The sequence below is a fragment of the Hyla sarda genome, chromosome 2, assembly GCF_029499605.1.
Source record: "Hyla sarda isolate aHylSar1 chromosome 2, aHylSar1.hap1, whole genome shotgun sequence".
NCBI lineage: Eukaryota > Metazoa > Chordata > Amphibia > Anura > Hylidae > Hyla > Hyla sarda.
Window position 1 is genome coordinate 318,782,917 of NC_079190.1, and position 18,049 is coordinate 318,800,965.

At 43.0% G+C, this 18,049-nt stretch overlaps 1 protein-coding gene across 10 annotated transcripts in view; it reads right to left on the reverse strand.

Annotated features, from left to right (window-relative positions):
• Positions 1-8,199: 8,199 nt before the first annotated feature.
• Positions 8,200-18,049, reverse strand: part of LOC130356364 (uncharacterized) — a 152,874-nt gene continuing 143,024 nt past the window's right edge. For 7 of the 10 annotated variants that reach the window (XM_056557776.1, XM_056557778.1, XM_056557774.1 and 4 more), the window contains exon 10: positions 8,201-9,475. In XM_056557776.1, coding sequence (XP_056413751.1) covers positions 9,302-9,475 — 174 coding nt within the window. In that variant the 3' untranslated portion in view covers positions 8,201-9,301. Of the gene's footprint in view, positions 9,476-18,049 lie in introns of all 10 variants that reach the window. The other 3 variants (XM_056557782.1, XM_056557781.1, XM_056557783.1) reach the window with 1 other exon arrangement.

An 18,049-nucleotide genomic window follows, 5' to 3' on the forward strand; every position in this document is an offset into this window, starting at 1 on the left:
GCGTGAATAGAAAGTTATACTACATTTCTTAGACAATAATTGGTCAGTATTAATGTCCCTAAAGTAAAGTACTAAGGGAGCTGAGGAGTGTGGGATACGGTGTTGGTGAGTTTAAATAAGGTTAATTAGTATGTGATTGCGAGAACGATGTGACAATTGGATTAATGTATAGAAGCGGGAACAGTGTAATAACAGTGTAATTTAGTGTATGAAATGAGTGTTTGAGACGAGTGTTGCCTCGACTATTGTAGATAAAGGGCTTCTATATAGAAGCATGAGAAGAGGACTTACGGACTAATAAGAGAGTATTAAGAAAATTGAGATGGGGATTATTAGGGGGGTAAGGTATATTTAATTGGGTTTAGGGGAGTAATCCCCTATTGTTATGGGGGGCAAGAATCTTATAAGATGGTTTCCACAATTTCATTGAGTCCCTTGGGATTGATTGTGTAAAGCTTGAATATCCAATAGACCTCCCGTTTTTTTTAGGAGTTCAAAGCGATTGGTGACATTGTCTGAAACATGGTCAATTGGAGGAATGCGAAATGGTTCTGAATTTTGAGGGTGTACAATGGCACAGTGCCTGGACAGTCCAGTTCATACTCTGCAGACTGTCCAGGCACTGTGCCGTTGTATACCCTGAAAATTCAGACCCATTTCGCATTAATCCAATTGACCATGTTTCAGACAATGTCATCAATTGCTTTGAACTCCTATTAGATATTCAAGCTTGACACAATCAATCCCAAGGGACTCAAATTGGATTACTCCCCTAAACCCAATTAAATATACCTTACCCCCCTAATAATCCCCATTTCAATTTTCTTAATACTCTCTTATTAGTCCGTACGTCCTCTTCTCCATCTTCTATATAGATACCCTTTATCTACAATAGTCGAGGCAACACTCGTCTCCAACACTCATTTCATACACTAAATTACACTGTTATTACACTGTTCCCGCTTCTATACATTAATCCAATTGTCACATCGTTCTCGCCATCACATACTAACTAACCTTAGATAAACTCACCAACACCGTATCCCACACTCCTCAGCTCCCTTAGTACTTTACTTTAGGGACATAAATACTGACCAATTATTGTCTAACAAATGTAGTATACAGTTCTATTCACGAACACACCACCTGATGATGCGTGTTCAACTTCAATAACACTAGCAGAGCATGGGCACCCCACAGAGGTCTCCAGCGCTGCATAAAGTTAATCAACACCAATCCGCAACAAGGATAAAAATCCTCTTATAAACTAAGCTTTATAAGTAAGCCTAAATAAAAGCACCATATAAAAAACTATTGCCCCAAGGAGAAAACACGCACTGATTCCGGCATCCAAAAGCGGATTTCTGCGGTACCCCGCATAACAACTATTGTCCAGTGATCAGATTACATCTTCTGCATAACTTTCAGAGAAACCTATTTACCATAAATCAAAAAGATCTGCACTAGAGGTTATGATCCAACTGGCCCCGGCAGTTACGAGCGTATCCCCACGACATCCTGCATACCAACTCATGATCAATAGGAACCGAACATACTGTTTATAAGGGACAGAAGAAACAGTGGTACTATACATAATCCACCTGTCCCATCATCAAATTGCCCTGAAAAAATACCAATAGTCCCGACAATCAAGAGCACATACTTGCCACATCCCGCACATCAGCTGAAATGCGGGTCCGGACTAACAGAACTGCCATAAGCATAGCCTTAAGCAAACACTAGAGCACTTACTCCACCGGCTCTGAAACTAATTGCCCGAGAGATAGGAACGCACCCTTGCTACACCGCGCTAAACAGCCGTAGTCCAGGTCTGCTCCGAGAATTAAGAACACATCCTGGCAACACCGCGCTCACCAGCCGTAGTGTATGTAACAGAACTGTTACAAACACAAACTTTAACTGCATACATTAGAGGACATAGGCACCATGGGTACTACGGCACTCATAGTTCCAGCAATGGAGATTAACATTAAAACGGGATCCTGCCCGTGTGCCTCCAGCGCTGCAAAATACTGTAAGCAGCCCAATAACATCCATCTCAACCTATAACTAATCAAGTTCATGTATTTATTAAATTTCTTATTATTCATATGTATTATTTTTATAACTAAAATTTCTACATTTAATCAATTGTACTGTATTGGGCTCATCCTGACCTCGTGACCTGGCAGTGATTTTAAGACCGGGAATTCTTGTATATTTAAACTCACGCCCATGCACATCTGTAATCCCCATGCCTGAGGAAGAACCCCGCCCGGGTTCGAAACCATTGTGTTGCATCCTATTTTACCCAATAAAGCAAAGTGATTTTACAAACTTCTGGCATACTGGTCCTTTTGGGTATAGGCGCCAACCGGAAAAACAGTCACTTAAGGACGCAGCCCTTTTTCGCAATTCTGAACACAGTTGCTTTACGCATTAATAACTCTAAAACGCTTTTACCGAATATTCTGATTCGGAGATTTTTTTTTCGTGACATATTCTACTTTATTTAGGTGGTAAATTTCCGTCGTTACTTGAAATTTTGGGATTTTTCACCAAAAAATATGCATGAAATTTTTGAAAATGTAGCATTTTTCTAACTTTGAAGCTCTCTGCTTGTAAGGAAAATAGATATTCCAAATACATTTTATTGTTATTCACAAATACAATATGTCCACTTTATGTTGGCATCATAAAATGGACATATTTTTACTTTTTGAAAAAATTAGAGGGCTTCAAAGTAGAGCAGCAATTTCAAAAATTTCATGAAAATTGCAAAATCTGAAGGGACAGATGTTACAGAACTACAACTCCCAGCATGCCTGGGCAGTCTAGGCATGCTGAGAGTTGTAGTTTGGCAACATCTGGAGGACTACCGTTTGGGCACCACTGTAACAGTGGTCTCCAAACTGTGACCCTCCAGATGTTTCAAAACTACAACTCCCAGCACGCCCAGACATGCTGGGAGTTGCAGTTCTGCCTTCCTAGTGGTTGTCACAGTAAAGATCGCTTTACTTTCACTTTCATTATCAGCCCCCCCCCCCCAAACCGTCGTTTCCCTACCTGAGCCGGGATCTCTGCAGTCTGCACGATGATCTTCGGTCCCCACGCCATCTTCAGGTAAGGTACTGATCTCCATCTTCTCCCCCCATTCTGCCCGACATCCAGGGGTGGGCAGAACGGGGGTTGCCATGTCCTGTCCAACCCACTGTCCTGCGCTGCCATTGGTCAGAATCAGTTCTGACCAATGGCAGGGGATAAGAGATCGCCGCAGCTGACAGCCCCGATCATCCCTATTTTCCGGGTGATCGGGTCACCAGAGACCTGATCAGCCAGGAATTGGTCGAAAATCGCATGTCTGAATTGACATGCGATTTTCTGCGATCGCTGACATGTGGGGGTCTCACAACCCCCCCCCGGCAATGTGCCGGGATGCCTGCTGAATGATTTCAGCAGGCATCCTGGTCCAGTCCCAAACCGGCTAGCGGCAGGGACCGGAATTCCCACGGGCATATGCATACGCCCCACGTCCTTAAGGACTCAGGATGCAGGGCGTATGCATACACTCAGTGTCCTGAAGAGGATAAATAAACATTCCTCGCTTACAGCAAGCCATACAATATTTGTGTAGCTCACCTAGCAAACATTAGCATATTCATTACGGGGGGTGGACTGGACAGGCAATATGGAGGGGGCTCCCTCTATTGCTCAGAGCTGTGGAATACAGCCACAAGAAAGAAGACTTATAACTTAAATACTGCACCGATTGCTGTGAGGATTTTTTTTTTTTTATATATATTCATTCAGGACCTTGGGTGTACAGGTACGCCTTTGTGTCCTGGTACTTAACTTCCATGGGTCTTCTGCTCTGGTCTGACATCAAGCAGACCAGAGCAGATGATGACCGATAGCACTGAACAATATTAGCAATCGAATGACTATGGGGACTATTAAAGTGTAAAAATAAAAGTAAAAAAAAAAGTGAAAAAACCCTCCCCGAATAAAAACGTAGATTGTCCCATATTCCCTATTTCACCCCCAAAAAGTGTAAAAAAATAAATTTTATATACATATTTTATATCGCCACATACTAAATATCACAACTATTAAAATAAAATGTTAATGATACCGTACAGTGAACGGCATGAACGTAAAAAAAAAAAAAAGGCCAAAATAGCTGGTTTTTTTTTATAACCTTTTACTCCCCCAAATTTTTTTTTAAGTATTCAAAGCTTTATATAAGCAAATATGGTATCAATAAAAAGTACAGATCACGGCGCAAAAAAATGAGCCCTCATACCGCCGCTTATACGGAAAAATAAAAAAGTTATAGGTCTTCAAAATAAGGGGGTGTTAAACGTACTAATTTGGTTAAACAGTTTGTGATTTTCTTTAAGAGCAACAGTAATAGAAAAGTATGTTATCATGGGTATCATTTTAATCGTATTTAATTGTTGCGCCATACATTTTATGGTAAAGTGAGTGATGGCATTACAACGGACAACTGGTCGCGCAAAAAAACAAGCCCTCATACTAGTCTGTGGATGAAAATATAAAAGTTATGATTTTTTTGAAGGCGAGAAGGAAAAAACGAAAACGTAAAAATAAGAGTCCTTAAGGCCCAAATGGGCCGAGTCCTTAAGGGGTTAGGGACAAAGGGCATACCTGTGCATCCTGATGTCTTTAGGGGGCTTGAAGGGAGTGCAGGAGATGTGCTCTCTTGAGAGCAGCGAGTGTCAGCTACTATCAGTAGACAGACCCTTACCTGTTAATGACTGACAGCAGTGATCCAGCTGCTGCTTAGCATTCAACCCTGCCGCTCACGGCGTCTAAAGTGAAAATTAAAAGGTAGCTCCCACCATCACTTTTTTTTCTTTTTTCTGTCCCTGCCTATTACCCATCTATCCCTAACCCCCTCCCTGCCTTTAATTTTTTTTTTTTTACATATTAAAAATGCCTTTTTGTCTGCCTGGTAGTGTGCTCACTACCAGGCAGACCTCCCCAGCAGGCACAACGTCACTGCTGCCTGCTGGGGCCGACACTTCCGCCCGTAGTTCACCTATACAGGGCGCCTCCAGCTGTTTCCCCACTGCAACTCCCAGCTTGCCCTGACATCTATTGGCTGTCAGGGCATGCTGGGAGTTGTAGTGGGGAAACAACTGGAGGCACCCTGTATAGGTGAACACCGGATCTGTGATGGCCGCACATACCGCTCCCCGCCACGCAGCCCGCAATCCCCCCGGCCCCGTCGCGCCGCTCAACTCACTCCCCCTCCCCCTTAGTTCACCCAGAGTATCCCCTCCCCGCCGCGCAGCCCGCAAACCCAACCCCCCCCCCCCCCCCCCCCGGCTCCGCTCAACCCACTCCCCCTCCCCACCCCCCTTAGTTCACCTATTCAGTGTCCCTCCAGCTGTTTCCCCACTACTACAACTCCCAGCTTGCCCTGACATCTATTGGCTGTCAGGGCATGCTGGGAGTTGTAGTGGGGAAAAACTGGTGGCATACTGTATAGGTGAACACGCATCCCCCCCCCCCCCCCACGTCAAAATACTTTACCTTGTCCCCGGGAGACTGCACGCATCCACTTCCTTCAAAGCGTTGCAGTGACTGAATTTCGACTCGTTGGCAAGCTTAAATGAGTTGAAATTCTGTAGTGACGTCACTGCAGAATGCATTCGGCCACTAGGAGGGTGACCCACTTTTTTTTTTAAATTAAAGTATATTAGAGATATGTTGTAGTACTTAAGCACTACAACATATCAATTTTTTCATTTCATGACAGTGCCCATTTAAAGTTTCCGATAGCTCAGTGAAACCACCCCCCCCCCCCTCCCCGGAACGTGATCACAGGGATTCACTGAGCTAGAATGTCAAAGGAGCATCCCCTTGCCTGCTGCTGATCCATTGATGTAGTCTGGGCTTAGTCAGGCTATTTCAGTGGATTGCCAATCTTACTGTGTAATGCTATGCCATAGGCATAGCATTATACAGTGATTGCAATCTAATGCTTGCATATAAAGTGTAAAATATAAAATAAAAAGTTGGTAAAATTATAACCCCCCCCCCCCCAAAAAAAAAAAAAAAAGAAAAGTCACCCTTATTTTACAAAAAAAAATCTAACAAAATGACATCTATTTGTTATCACTGCATGTCGTGTGTAATTGTCCAAACTATTAAAATATAAAGTTTGATCCCAAACGTTAAGGGAAAATAACGGACACCAAAAATACAGATTTTTAATTGTATCACATCAGAATTTTTTTTTTATATTAAGCGATCGAAAAGAAAAAATTATTCAGCGATTAAAGCTACAGATCACAGCACAAAAAATGAGCCCTCATACAGAAAAATTACCGAATTTGATGGTGGCTCAAGACAAATCTGTTTGCCCGTCATCTCAGAAAGAAAAAAAAGTTAATTTCAGTGACACCTGTGTGGTCAAACGAAATTCCTGGTGGCCAACTGTTCAGTTTTGGTCGCCTGTTCATAAAAGGGACACTGCGGAGTTGGAAAGGGTGCAGAGACGCGCGACTAAACTAATATGGGGCATGGAACATCTTAGCTATGAGGAGCGATTAAAGGAGTTACAATTGTTTAGTCTTGAGAAGAGACGTTTAAGGGGGGATATGATAAACGTATATAAGTATATAAATGGCCCATACAAAAAATATGGAGAAAAACTGTTCCAGGTTAAACCCCCCCAAAGGACGAGGGGGCACTCCCTCCGTCTGGAGAAGAAAAGGTTTAGTCTAAAGGGGCGGCACGCCTTCTTTACCGTGAGGACTGTGAATTTATGGAACGGTCTACCTCAGGAACTGGTCACAGCAGGAACAATTAACAGCTTTAAAGCAGGGTTAGATACATTCCTGGAACAAAATAACATTAATGCTTATGCAGAATTATAAAACTACATCCCTTTCCCTTATCCCCTTACATCCTTCCCTTCAATCCCCTGGTTGGACTTGATGGACGTATGTCTTTTTTCAACCATACTAACTATGTAACTATGTAACATGAATTCCCTTTGCGGACCCAGGAATTAGGGGCTCATGATCCCAAGGAACTGGTGTCCAGACCGATTCACCTGTAAGGGGTACAGGGACACTTGTCTGGTTGGCAGAAAAAGTTGGACAGTTGTGGACAGGAAAACTTGCACGGGTGGATCATGGCATTGCCTGCAGCACCACATTCTTGGGGGCTCATCTTCACTAAATGATTAGGTGGGGAAGAAAGGTAGGGATGTTTCTGTGCTGAAGGCAAGCATGACAAACAGCCTCAGCCACTTATCAAACAGGATCAGTCACTGTGGGGGAGAGTCATCAAAACCTGTGCAGAGAAAAAGTTGATCAGTTGCCCATAATCAGATTGCTTCTTTCATTTCTCTGAGGTCTTTTTAACCCCTTAAGGACTGAGCGTTTTTCCACTTTTGTTTTTTTATCCTCCTCCCCTTTTAAAAATAACCCTTTCAATTTTGCACCTACAGACTCATGTTTTTTTTGCGCCACCAATTTTACTTTGTAATGACATCAGTCATTTTACCCAAAAATCTCTGGCAAAATCAGAAAAAAAAAAAATCAATGTGCGACAACACTGAAAAAAACCAAAAAACAAACAAACACCATTTTGTAACTTTTGGGGGCTTCTGTTTCTAAGCAGTGCATTTTTGGTGAAAATGACACCTCTTTATTCTGTAGGTCCATACGATTAAAATGATATCCTACTTATATAGGTTTGATTTGGTCTTACTTCTGGAAAAAAATCATAACTACATGCAGGAAAATTTAAATGTTTAAAAATGTTTTTAAAACCCCTCAAATTTTTTTTTTTTCTGCATATGGGAATTTTTGAGGGCACATTTTTTCCACCGTGATCTGAAGTTTTTATCGGTACCATTTTTGTTTGGATTGGACTTTTTGATCACTTTTTATAAAAAAAAAATGTTTTAAATAAAAAGTGACCAAAAATAAGATATTTTTTTTACATGTATGCTACTGACCGTGCAGTTTAATTAACAATGTTTTTATAGTTCGGACATTTACACACGCAGCAATACCATATATTTATATTTACACTTTTTTTTTTTTTTTTTTATGGGAAATAGTGGGTGATTCAAACTTATTAGGGAAGGGGTTAAATCATCTTTATTAACTTTTTTTTGCAATGTTATAGCCCCCTCATAGGGGACTATAACATGCAGTACATTGATTGCAGACACTGATAAATGCCATGCCATAACATTGCACCGATCAGGGTTTTAGGTGCTCGATTGCTCTAGCCTGGATCTCAAGCTTGGAGCAATGAATCGCCGATCAGACACCGAGGAGGAAGGTAGGGACCCTCCTCATGTGTTCACCCCAGTGGTCCCGATCAGCCTGACATTTTAGAAGCAGCGATCAACTTTGATCGCCGGGTCTAAGGGGTTAATACCGCAGGACCGACCCAATATGACACGGAGTCACCACATAAACCCACATTATATGCCGGGTGCAGGGCATACAGGTATGCCCTGCATCCTTAAGAGGTTAAAAATGAAAGAAGTGATCTGATTGGTTTTGCTAAATCTCCCCCTGTGAGAGTACAAAAGTGGCATATTAAGCTGACAGGGTCTAAGACTCTGGAAAAAAAAAAAAAAATGTCTCCCAGTATCTTGAAACATAGTTTACATAGAGGTAATAATTCTATGATGCAACGGTGGTGAGGCGCAGTTTGCAATCTTTTGCTATGTGGCTTTCCATCTGGCTTGCCATACACTCATAGAGGTTTCATTGTGGAGTAGCCTAAACTAGGATCTTACAATTTTTCAGCGTCAGTCAGACTTAACTCAGCCTTAGGCTTCACCGATGCAGCTGGGTTAGTTTTAAAGAAACTACCTATTCCAATAGCACCAACCACAACATCCTATAGGGACAACAGGGAACTGATCAATGAACAGGCACAAAGTTTTCCCAATTACAAAAGCAAAGTACTTCATGAGAGCTCAGCCCAATAATGAAGGAAGCAGGGAAGGGGATTTTGTACTCAAGGGCAAGAAACAACTCTGCTGTTATTTAAGGGACGGTTTTGGCAGAATAAGTGATTTTTAATGTGCCTTTTTAGTGCAACATTATTATCGTCTTTTTGCTTAATTTCTTTTGCCCTTCTCTTTATTGTGTTGTAGAATTCTTTGAAAAACATAAAAATACCTGTTTATTTCACAGAGAAGAAAACACAAAACAATACTTTCTACTCAACAAGCAAGCTTGCTGACTGGAAATAGTCAAGAATATTACTCCGAAACCTCAGACATAATTTTTGTTCTTCATGCGCCTGAGTCATAGTGGTCTATGAAGTTATTCAGTTCCTGCACACAGAGTCCAGCCATGTCCTGCAAGGTGGAGCGCAGTGCACTTGTCACAGTGGCCTCCATAGATGGGTCTTTTTTCAGCAATGTGCTGGCAACAAAAGCAAATGTTTTGCAGTCTTGAGCAAAGGCCTGGAAAAAAGTAAACAAAATTGTGTTCAAGTGGCAACAAAAAGCTCGACAGCAATCACTATGGCTCTGTGCTAATAAATCAATCATACATGACAAATGGAAACTTGGTCATCCTGTCAGTGAATTTGTGATTGTGTAATGGAAAGTCTGTACAGATTCTGTCTCCAACTGATTGTACGTGTCTAAAGACCAAGACGCCCTGTGAACAACAGTCTTTGTCTTTAGTGGCACAGTGATGGTACTTTTCTAAGCTCATTCAAAGTAAGGCGGCAAAAAGGAAAACTATGTATCCGGCACTGCCGTCCCACCGACTCCAGGAATGGTACCAAAAACAAGCTGAATTTGCAACCTTGAGCTAAAAAAAAAAAAACTAAATAAAAATAAAAAACTACTTTTCATCCATAATACTGCACTCAGTCCAAAAATAGACTTTTAGAAATGTCTCCAAATTAAAAAAAAAATTAAGAACAAAAATTTTGCATTACAACATTATACAAAATGTACACTGGAAAGGTCACAGGTAAGTTAACAACATTATGTAAAAAAATAAAAATGATAATATTTTTTAATATATTTTATATTATATATTATATAATATATTATATTTATATGTATATATATTTACAGACCAGTCTTCTTTGGTACAATACCACAAAGAATTATGGAGGCCATTGTGAAACTTTATATATATATATATATATATATATATATATATATATATATATATATATATATATATATATATATATATATATATATATATATATATATATATATATATTAGAATTGAAAGTTTCACAATGGCCTCCATAATTCTTTGTGGTATTGTACCAAAGAAGACTGGTCTGTAATCCCTGCCAAAGGTGCTTCAACCAAGTACTAAGTACAGAGTCTGAATGCTCCTGTGCATAAAAAAAAAATTAGGTTTTACTTTTTAATGAATTGGCAAAGATTTCTAACATTCTGTTATTTACATTATTAGAGGGGTTATCCACCATAAGGTGATTTTCGTAGTACGTAGAACTGGGTATTTCCTGTTGAATTTTGTTCTCTAAACTACACATCCCACAGTTCCACAGTTCCATAGTTTGATATGTGGGAGGGAGGAAAGTGACATCATACTTACAGTCACCCCACCCATTGAAACACACCTGTGACCCCTTCACTGCAATACACCAGTGTTTCCTAATCAGGGTGCCTACAGCTGTTGCAAAATGAAGTCTTTCCTACCCAGCAGTCGCTCCACCCATTCAGGCAGGATAGGCTCCCTCTGATCACCTGACTAGTTACGTCTGGTGTCGACGCACTGCAACCTAGGACATCCCAAGACATAAGTAATTTTGTATGCTGTAAAAAATAAATATTGGGGCGATAATCACAGAAGAATAGTGAGACCACCGTCACACGCAGGTACAGACACTATATTATGAACTGCACTAACTTTAGAGCCCCTGTAGCATAGTCAAATAAAAAAAAATATCCTGAAATACCCCTTTAATATGGGGTATTGAGTGCAGAATGGTGGGGGGGCCCAAAACTTACACCAAATGCACTGTAAATAAAACTGTGGAGAAAGTGTTTAGACTCACCCGGACCAAGGGAATACAGGTACACCCTCGCGTCCTGGGACGTATGAACCAAAGGCGTACCTGTACACCCTCGGCGTTTCCGTTCACTGGGCACAGCAGGAATCATTTAGCAGGCATCAGTGCCAACGTCTGGGGGGTCTTACCGACGATTCTGGGTCATACAGTTCTCCATATAGGAGTGAGGTGGCAGTGGTGCAGGTGGTCAGAAGCAACAGACCAATAACAGATCGTGGGCGGGGGGGGGAGTGGTGGTTAAAGTTTCCCCCGCTCTGCCCAAACACGGTAGTACGGGCAGAGCTGGGGAACTGTGCTGGGAGAGGCGGCTGAGGTCCCTTACCGAAAGCGATCCTCCTCTGGGTGCGGCGGCAATCCTGCTACTGATGGAAGCCAGGTGAGTTGTTGCCTAGTAACATCTGGAGGGCCACAGTTTGGAGCCCACCAAACAGTGGTCTCTAATCTGTAAAGCTCCAGATGTTGCAAAACTACAACTCCCAACATGCCCAGACAGCTGTTTGCTGTCTGGGCATGCTGAGATTTGTAGTTTTGCAACATCTGGAGGGCCACAGTTTGGAGATTACTGTGCGGTGGTCCCTAAACCGTGGCCCTCCAAATCTTGCATAACTACAACTCCCAGCATGCACGAACAGCAAGCGGCTGTCTCGGCATGCTGGGAGTTTTAGTTATGCAACAGCTGGAGGCACACTGGTTGGAAAACCTTGTTAGGTTGTTATCTAACTCAGTATTTTCCAACCAGTGACCTGCGATACCATCGACCTGGTTAAGCGACCTGCGCCCCCATAGGCAACCACACAGAGGTGGGAACTGCTCTTTCTGTGGCCAACTCAAACAAGGGAGAAACTGCCACCTAGGTGGGGAAAACGTGCATGTCTCTGACCTCACCACATGCAGGACCAAATTCGTGGTCTACTGCTTACAGTGCCCCTGTGGACATTTTTATGTTGGATGCACCATTCGTCCGATGTTTGTACGTTTCAGGGAACACGTCAGACTTTCCAGGAGAGAAGGAGTGCCGAGATTGGCAGAACATTTAAAAACCGAGCATGATGGGAACCCCGCATTACTATCGTTTTTTGGTCTGGAGACTGTCAGGAACATTCCCAGGGGTCTCACCAGACAGACCTTTCCGCATCAAAGAGAAGCACAATGGATTTCTCGGCTGGGAGGCACTGGACCTTTAGGGTTCAATGAACACAATGAGTTCAGCGCGTTCATATGATCAACTGTGTCATTGTATTTATTTTGCCGATTGAACCCCCCCCTCCCTCGCTTTCCACTCCCCTCTTTAACACCCCCCCCCCTCTTCCGCCCCTGATACGCGCTAGCATGTGTCTGTACCTCTGCAGTTGCATGATGTTCACCGGGCATAGCCGCAAGACGTAAGTATCTGCCTCGGCAGCGCTGGAATGCCCCATGCAGCAGCCGCCAGTACTTAGCATCATGTTGTCTGGCAACAATGCGTCAGCTGACCCCCAGCCACGGCAGCAGGTTACTTAACCAGCACCGTGAGCATCATCAGTAGGCGTGACCAAGCGGAGAACCCACGAAACGGGACCGTCGTTCTACGAGCTCAGCTGAGCTCAAGATTTTTCTCCTCCAGACCCGAACCCCTGTATTCCGTGCAACCATAGGCATAAAGCTTACTATTCTTTGGCATGAAACCGGGTGAGTGCGTAATATGTACTTTCTTCTTTGCTTCTTTTCTAACCAGAGTGCCTCCAGCTGTTGCAATGTTGCAAAACTACAACTCCCAGCATGCACAGTCTGTCAGTGCATGCTGGGAGTTGTAGTTTAGCAACAGCTGGAGGTTTACCCCCCCCCCCCCCCCTTATGTGAATGTACAGGGCACATTCACATGGGTGGGTGTTTACAGTGAGTTTTCTACTTCAAGTTTGAGCTGTGGCAAATTTCCCGCCGCAGCTCAAAACGCCTAGCGGGAAACTCACCCTGCCGTAAACCCTGCCAGTGTGAATGTATCCTAAAAACATTACACTACACTATACTAACATAAAATAAAGGGTAAAACACTACATATACACACACCCTTACACTGTCCCCCCATTAAAAATGAAAAACATCTTGTACGGGAGTGTTTCCAAAACAAAGCTCTCCAGCTGTTGCAAAACAACAACTCCCAGCATTGCCGACCGCCACTGACTGTCCAGGCATGCTGGGAGTTTAGCTACAGCTGGAGGCACCCTGTTTGGGAATCGCTGGCATAGAATATTTTTTGGTAGCGGAGGCAATTGTAATGCTTGCACCCGGGTCCGCCCTTGTGCGAATCCCTAATTTAGGCCTCAAATGCGAATGGCGCGCTTTCACTTCGGAGCCCTGTCGTTTTTCAAGGAAACAGTTTAGGGCAACATATGGGGTATTTCTGTACTCTGGAGAAATTGCTTACAAATTTTGGGGGGCTCTTTCTCCTTTTCCCCCGTATGAAAAGGAAAAGTTGGGGTCTACACCAGCATGTTAGTGTAAAGTTTTTTTTATTTTTTTACACTAACATGCTGGTGTTGCCCCATACTTTTTATTTTCACAAGAGGTAAAGGGGAAAAAATTTGTAACGCAATTTCTCCTGAGTACGGAAATACCCCATATGTGGATGCAAAATGCTCTGTAGGTGCACAACAGGGATCAGGAGTGAGAGCAGACTATGCACATTTGAGGCCTATATTGGATATGGCTGGGGTGGCTACTATTACAGTTGTTCTGACATAAACGCAAATAAAGTAAATACCCACATTTGACCGCATTTTGGAAACTACACCCCGCACAGAATGTAACAAGGGGTATAGTGAGCCTTAACACCCAACAGGTGTTTGACACATTTTTGTTAAATTTGGATGTGAAAATGAAAAAAATTAATTATTTTCACAAAAATGCTGGTGTTACCTTAAATATTTCATTTTCACAAGGGAAAATAGGTTAAAAAAAAAGCCCCCCAAAATTTGAAACCCCATTTCTTCTGAGTAGGGAAATCCCTTATATGTGGATGTAAAGTGCTCTGGACTTCTCAGAAGAAAAGTAGCTCCATTGGGATTTTGAAGAGAGAATTTGTCCGGAATTGAAGGCCATGTGTGTTTACAAAGCCCCATGGTTCCAGAACAGAGGACCACCCGCCCCTACACATGTGACCCCATTTTGGAAACTACACTCCTCACAGAATGTAATAAGAAACACAGCAACACTTTACATCCACATATGGGGTATTTCCATACTCCGAAGAAATGGTGTTACAAATTTTGGGAGGCTTTTTCTCCTATTTCCCCTTGAGAAAATGAAAAATTTGGGGTAACACCAGCATTTTAGTGAAAAAAATATAAAATGTTTCATTTTCACGTCCAATTTTAGCGAAAATTTTACCCCTTGAAAAATGAAAAAAATAAAAATAAAAAAAAAAGTCTACAAGAACATGTTCATGTAAAAAAAATTAAGATTTTGAATTTTCTCCTCCACTTTGCTGCTATTCCTGTGAAATGCCTAAAGGGTTAACACACTTTCTGAATGTCATTTTGAGTACTTTGAGGGGTGCAGTTTTCATAATGGGGGTATTTCTAACCTGAAGACTTTGAAATTTACTTCAAAACTAAACTGGTCCCTGAAAAATTCAGATTTTCCAATTTTCGTGAAAAATTTTAAAATTGCTCCTAAACTTTGAAGCCCTTTAATGTCTTCAAAAAGTAAAAACATGTCAACTTTATGATGCAAACATAAAGTAGACAAATTGTATATGTAAAAGCAATACATTTATATGGCATGTCCATTTTCCTTTCAAGCAGAGATCTTCAAATAAAATAAAAAAAGCTAAATTTTCTAATTTTTCATGTAGTAAATTTGAGTAGCCGTGATAGTCCAGTGATGCAGATGCAAATCAAAAAATGTTGCAGTATCTTGTAATACCTTTTTTATTGGACTAACAGAATTTTGTAGAGACAAGCTTTCGGGATTCCTCCCTTTATCAAGTCCAAAGCAAATCTAAGCTCACAAGCAGAAGACACAGGTTACATCTCACAAATATGCAGGGGTTAAGACAATAGATGTGGAGAATTCACACTAAGATGGGCCATAAATTGTCCTGCTATGGGAACATACACTAAATAGATAAGGATGAGAAAAAGGGGGATGGAGAGGGGAACAGGGGAGAGACTGATAATTAAGCAGGGTATAGTGAGATGCAAAAGAGAATACAGTACAGTACAGGTTATAAGAAATTTTGATAATGAGATAAGAAGCTCAAATCCACATTGAGTCCCCTGTGTTTCGAGTCAAAAAAACTGTATAATTTTGGCTTCAAATGTCTCTCTCGTGTGTTTTTTAAATTCCCTCTCAGTATCCTGATTGTAAGGTCATGTATGGAGTGGCCTGATTGGGTAAAATGGTGTCCAACTGGGGTGCAGTAGTAATTTTCTTTATGGCAGTTGGAATGTCTGTGTAGGTTCATCCTTTTGTTGAGTTTCCGGCTGGTTTCACCAATGTAGCATACCATGTCACATTTGGTGCATTGTATCATGTAGACCACATTTGGGGATGTGCAGGAGTATGAATATCAACAGGACGCAACAGCAAACTGGACAGACCAATAGACGCCATCAAAAACTTATCAAACCAGCAGACAAGGGAGGAGCAGTGGTGATAATGAACACTGAGGATTACATCAAAGAGGGAAACAGACAATTGTCAGACACTACATACTACAAGAAACTGACAGAAGACCCCACCAAAGAATACACTCTGGAATTTAAGAAATTGATCGAATCCTTCCCAAAAGTGTCACAGAAAGGATTAGAGACACTCATACCCACAAATCCCATAACAGGGACATTCCACATGCTTCCAAAAAATCCACAAAACTGGGAACCCAGGCAGACCAATAATAACAGGTATGGAAACATTAACCCATTAACGACCAAGGACGTATATTTATGTCCTTGGCTGTCTTCCGCGATATAACGCGGGGTCACGCGGTGACCCCGTGTCATATCGGGTCGGTCCCGGCATGTATCTGAAGCCGGAACCTGGGGCTAATAGCGTGCGGCAGCGATCGCGTTGCCGCGCACTATTAACCCTTTAGAAGCAGCATTCAGTGGGGCTGATCGGGACCACCGCAGTGAAAATGCGGTGTCCCGATCAGGGGCGGCCTTAGGTGTTCAGGCGCCCTGTGCGAGCAAACCTTGTGGCGCAACGCCCCCCCCCCCCCCCCCCCCTATTACCCCATAAACATACACAAAGAGGAAAAAAATCTTTGTAACAAATATTTTTTTAAAATATTTAGTTAGGTGCAGTATAGCTCCCCCACGTTAGGTGCAGTATAGCTCCCCCACATTAGGTGCAGTATAGCTCCCCCACATTAGGTGCAGTATAGCTCCCCCACATTAGGTGCAGTATAGCTCCCCCACATTAGGTGCAGTATAGCTCCCCCACATTAGGTGCAGTATAGCTCCCCCACATTAGGTGCAGTATAGCTCCCCCACATTAGGTGCAGTATAATGTTCCCCCACATTAGGTGCAGTATAATGTTCCCCCACATTAGGTAAAGTATAGCTCCCCACAGTAGGTGCAGTATAGTTCTCCACATTAGGTGCAGTATAGTTCCCCACATTAGGTTGGCAGTATAGCTCCCCACATTAGGTCGGCAGTATAGCTCCCCACATTAGGTCGGCAGTATAGCTCCCCACATTAGGTCGGCAGTATAGCTCCCCACATTAGGTTGGCAGTATAGCTCCCCACATTAGGTTGGCAGTATAGCTCCCCACATTAGGTTGGCAGTATAGCTCCCCACATTAGGTGAAGTAAAGCCCCACATTAGGAAGAAGCAGGTTCCCCACATTAGGTGCAGTATAGCTCCCCACATTAGGAAGAAGCAGTTTCCCCACATTAGGTAGTAGCAGGTTCCCCAAATTCGGTAGCATTGTCGTTCCGCCATCCCCCCCCATCCCCCCACCGACACACACACACAGACAACCACACATGCGCGCACACACACACAACCACACATGCACACAGACACCCACACATACACATAGACAACCTTACCTGACCTTCTCTTCTTTCTGGCGGCGGCCTGACGAGTGACGTCACTGACGTCCTGTGCGGGTCTGCGGAGGTACGTCACATGTGCGACGTTCCTCTTCAGACTCGGGCCGCCAGCCAACCGGAGACGTGGAGGAGGTCGGGGTAAGTGAAGCCTTCCGGTGTAATGAAGAAAACTGTGCCCTGAAACGGAATGTGACCCTCCGCATAGGGACACAGTTGAGGGAGGGTAGTGGGAAAGTAATGAGAGGGAGCGGCCTGCAAAGCAGAAAACTGTGTCCCTGTGCGGAGGGTCACATTCTGCTACAGGGCACAGTTTTCTTCATTACACCGGCATTTAGCGCTGCTTGCACGAAGCAGGGCTAAATCCCGGGCGTCGGGAAATACAAACTATATATATCGCACGTGGTAGAAAAAGCCCGGCACAACAGGTCAGTGCTGTGTAGTTCCAAGTGGAGGGATGATATAGCCGCTATATGGTGTGTCTGTTAGACGTGGTGCTAGACGTGTGAAATACCAGAGTTCATCAATGCAAGTAGATGTAAAGAAAAACATGTAGCGACTCACCGTCTTCAGTGACCGCTTTATTGCGGAGAGCTGTCTCTATCACAACAGCTGGAGACACTTGCGGCATGTAGGGATCAGGGAGCTGTGCAGGGGGGTGGGGTCCAAACGACAGAACTGTTTCACGTCATCTGACGCTTCATCTGGTCAGGACAGGTGAGGAGGTGTGGGGTTTAAGTACGTTCTCCTCCAGGAGACTGACAAAACTGACATGCAACTTATAACCAGGGAGATAGATCGTGACGGTCATTCAATTCAACAGCGCCTAGCGCTTCAAGTTTATTGATCCATATAATTTCTCTTTTCATTAAGATCTTATCACGATCTATGCCCTGGCCACTGGACAGAATTCTTTCAATCCCTGCAAATCGTA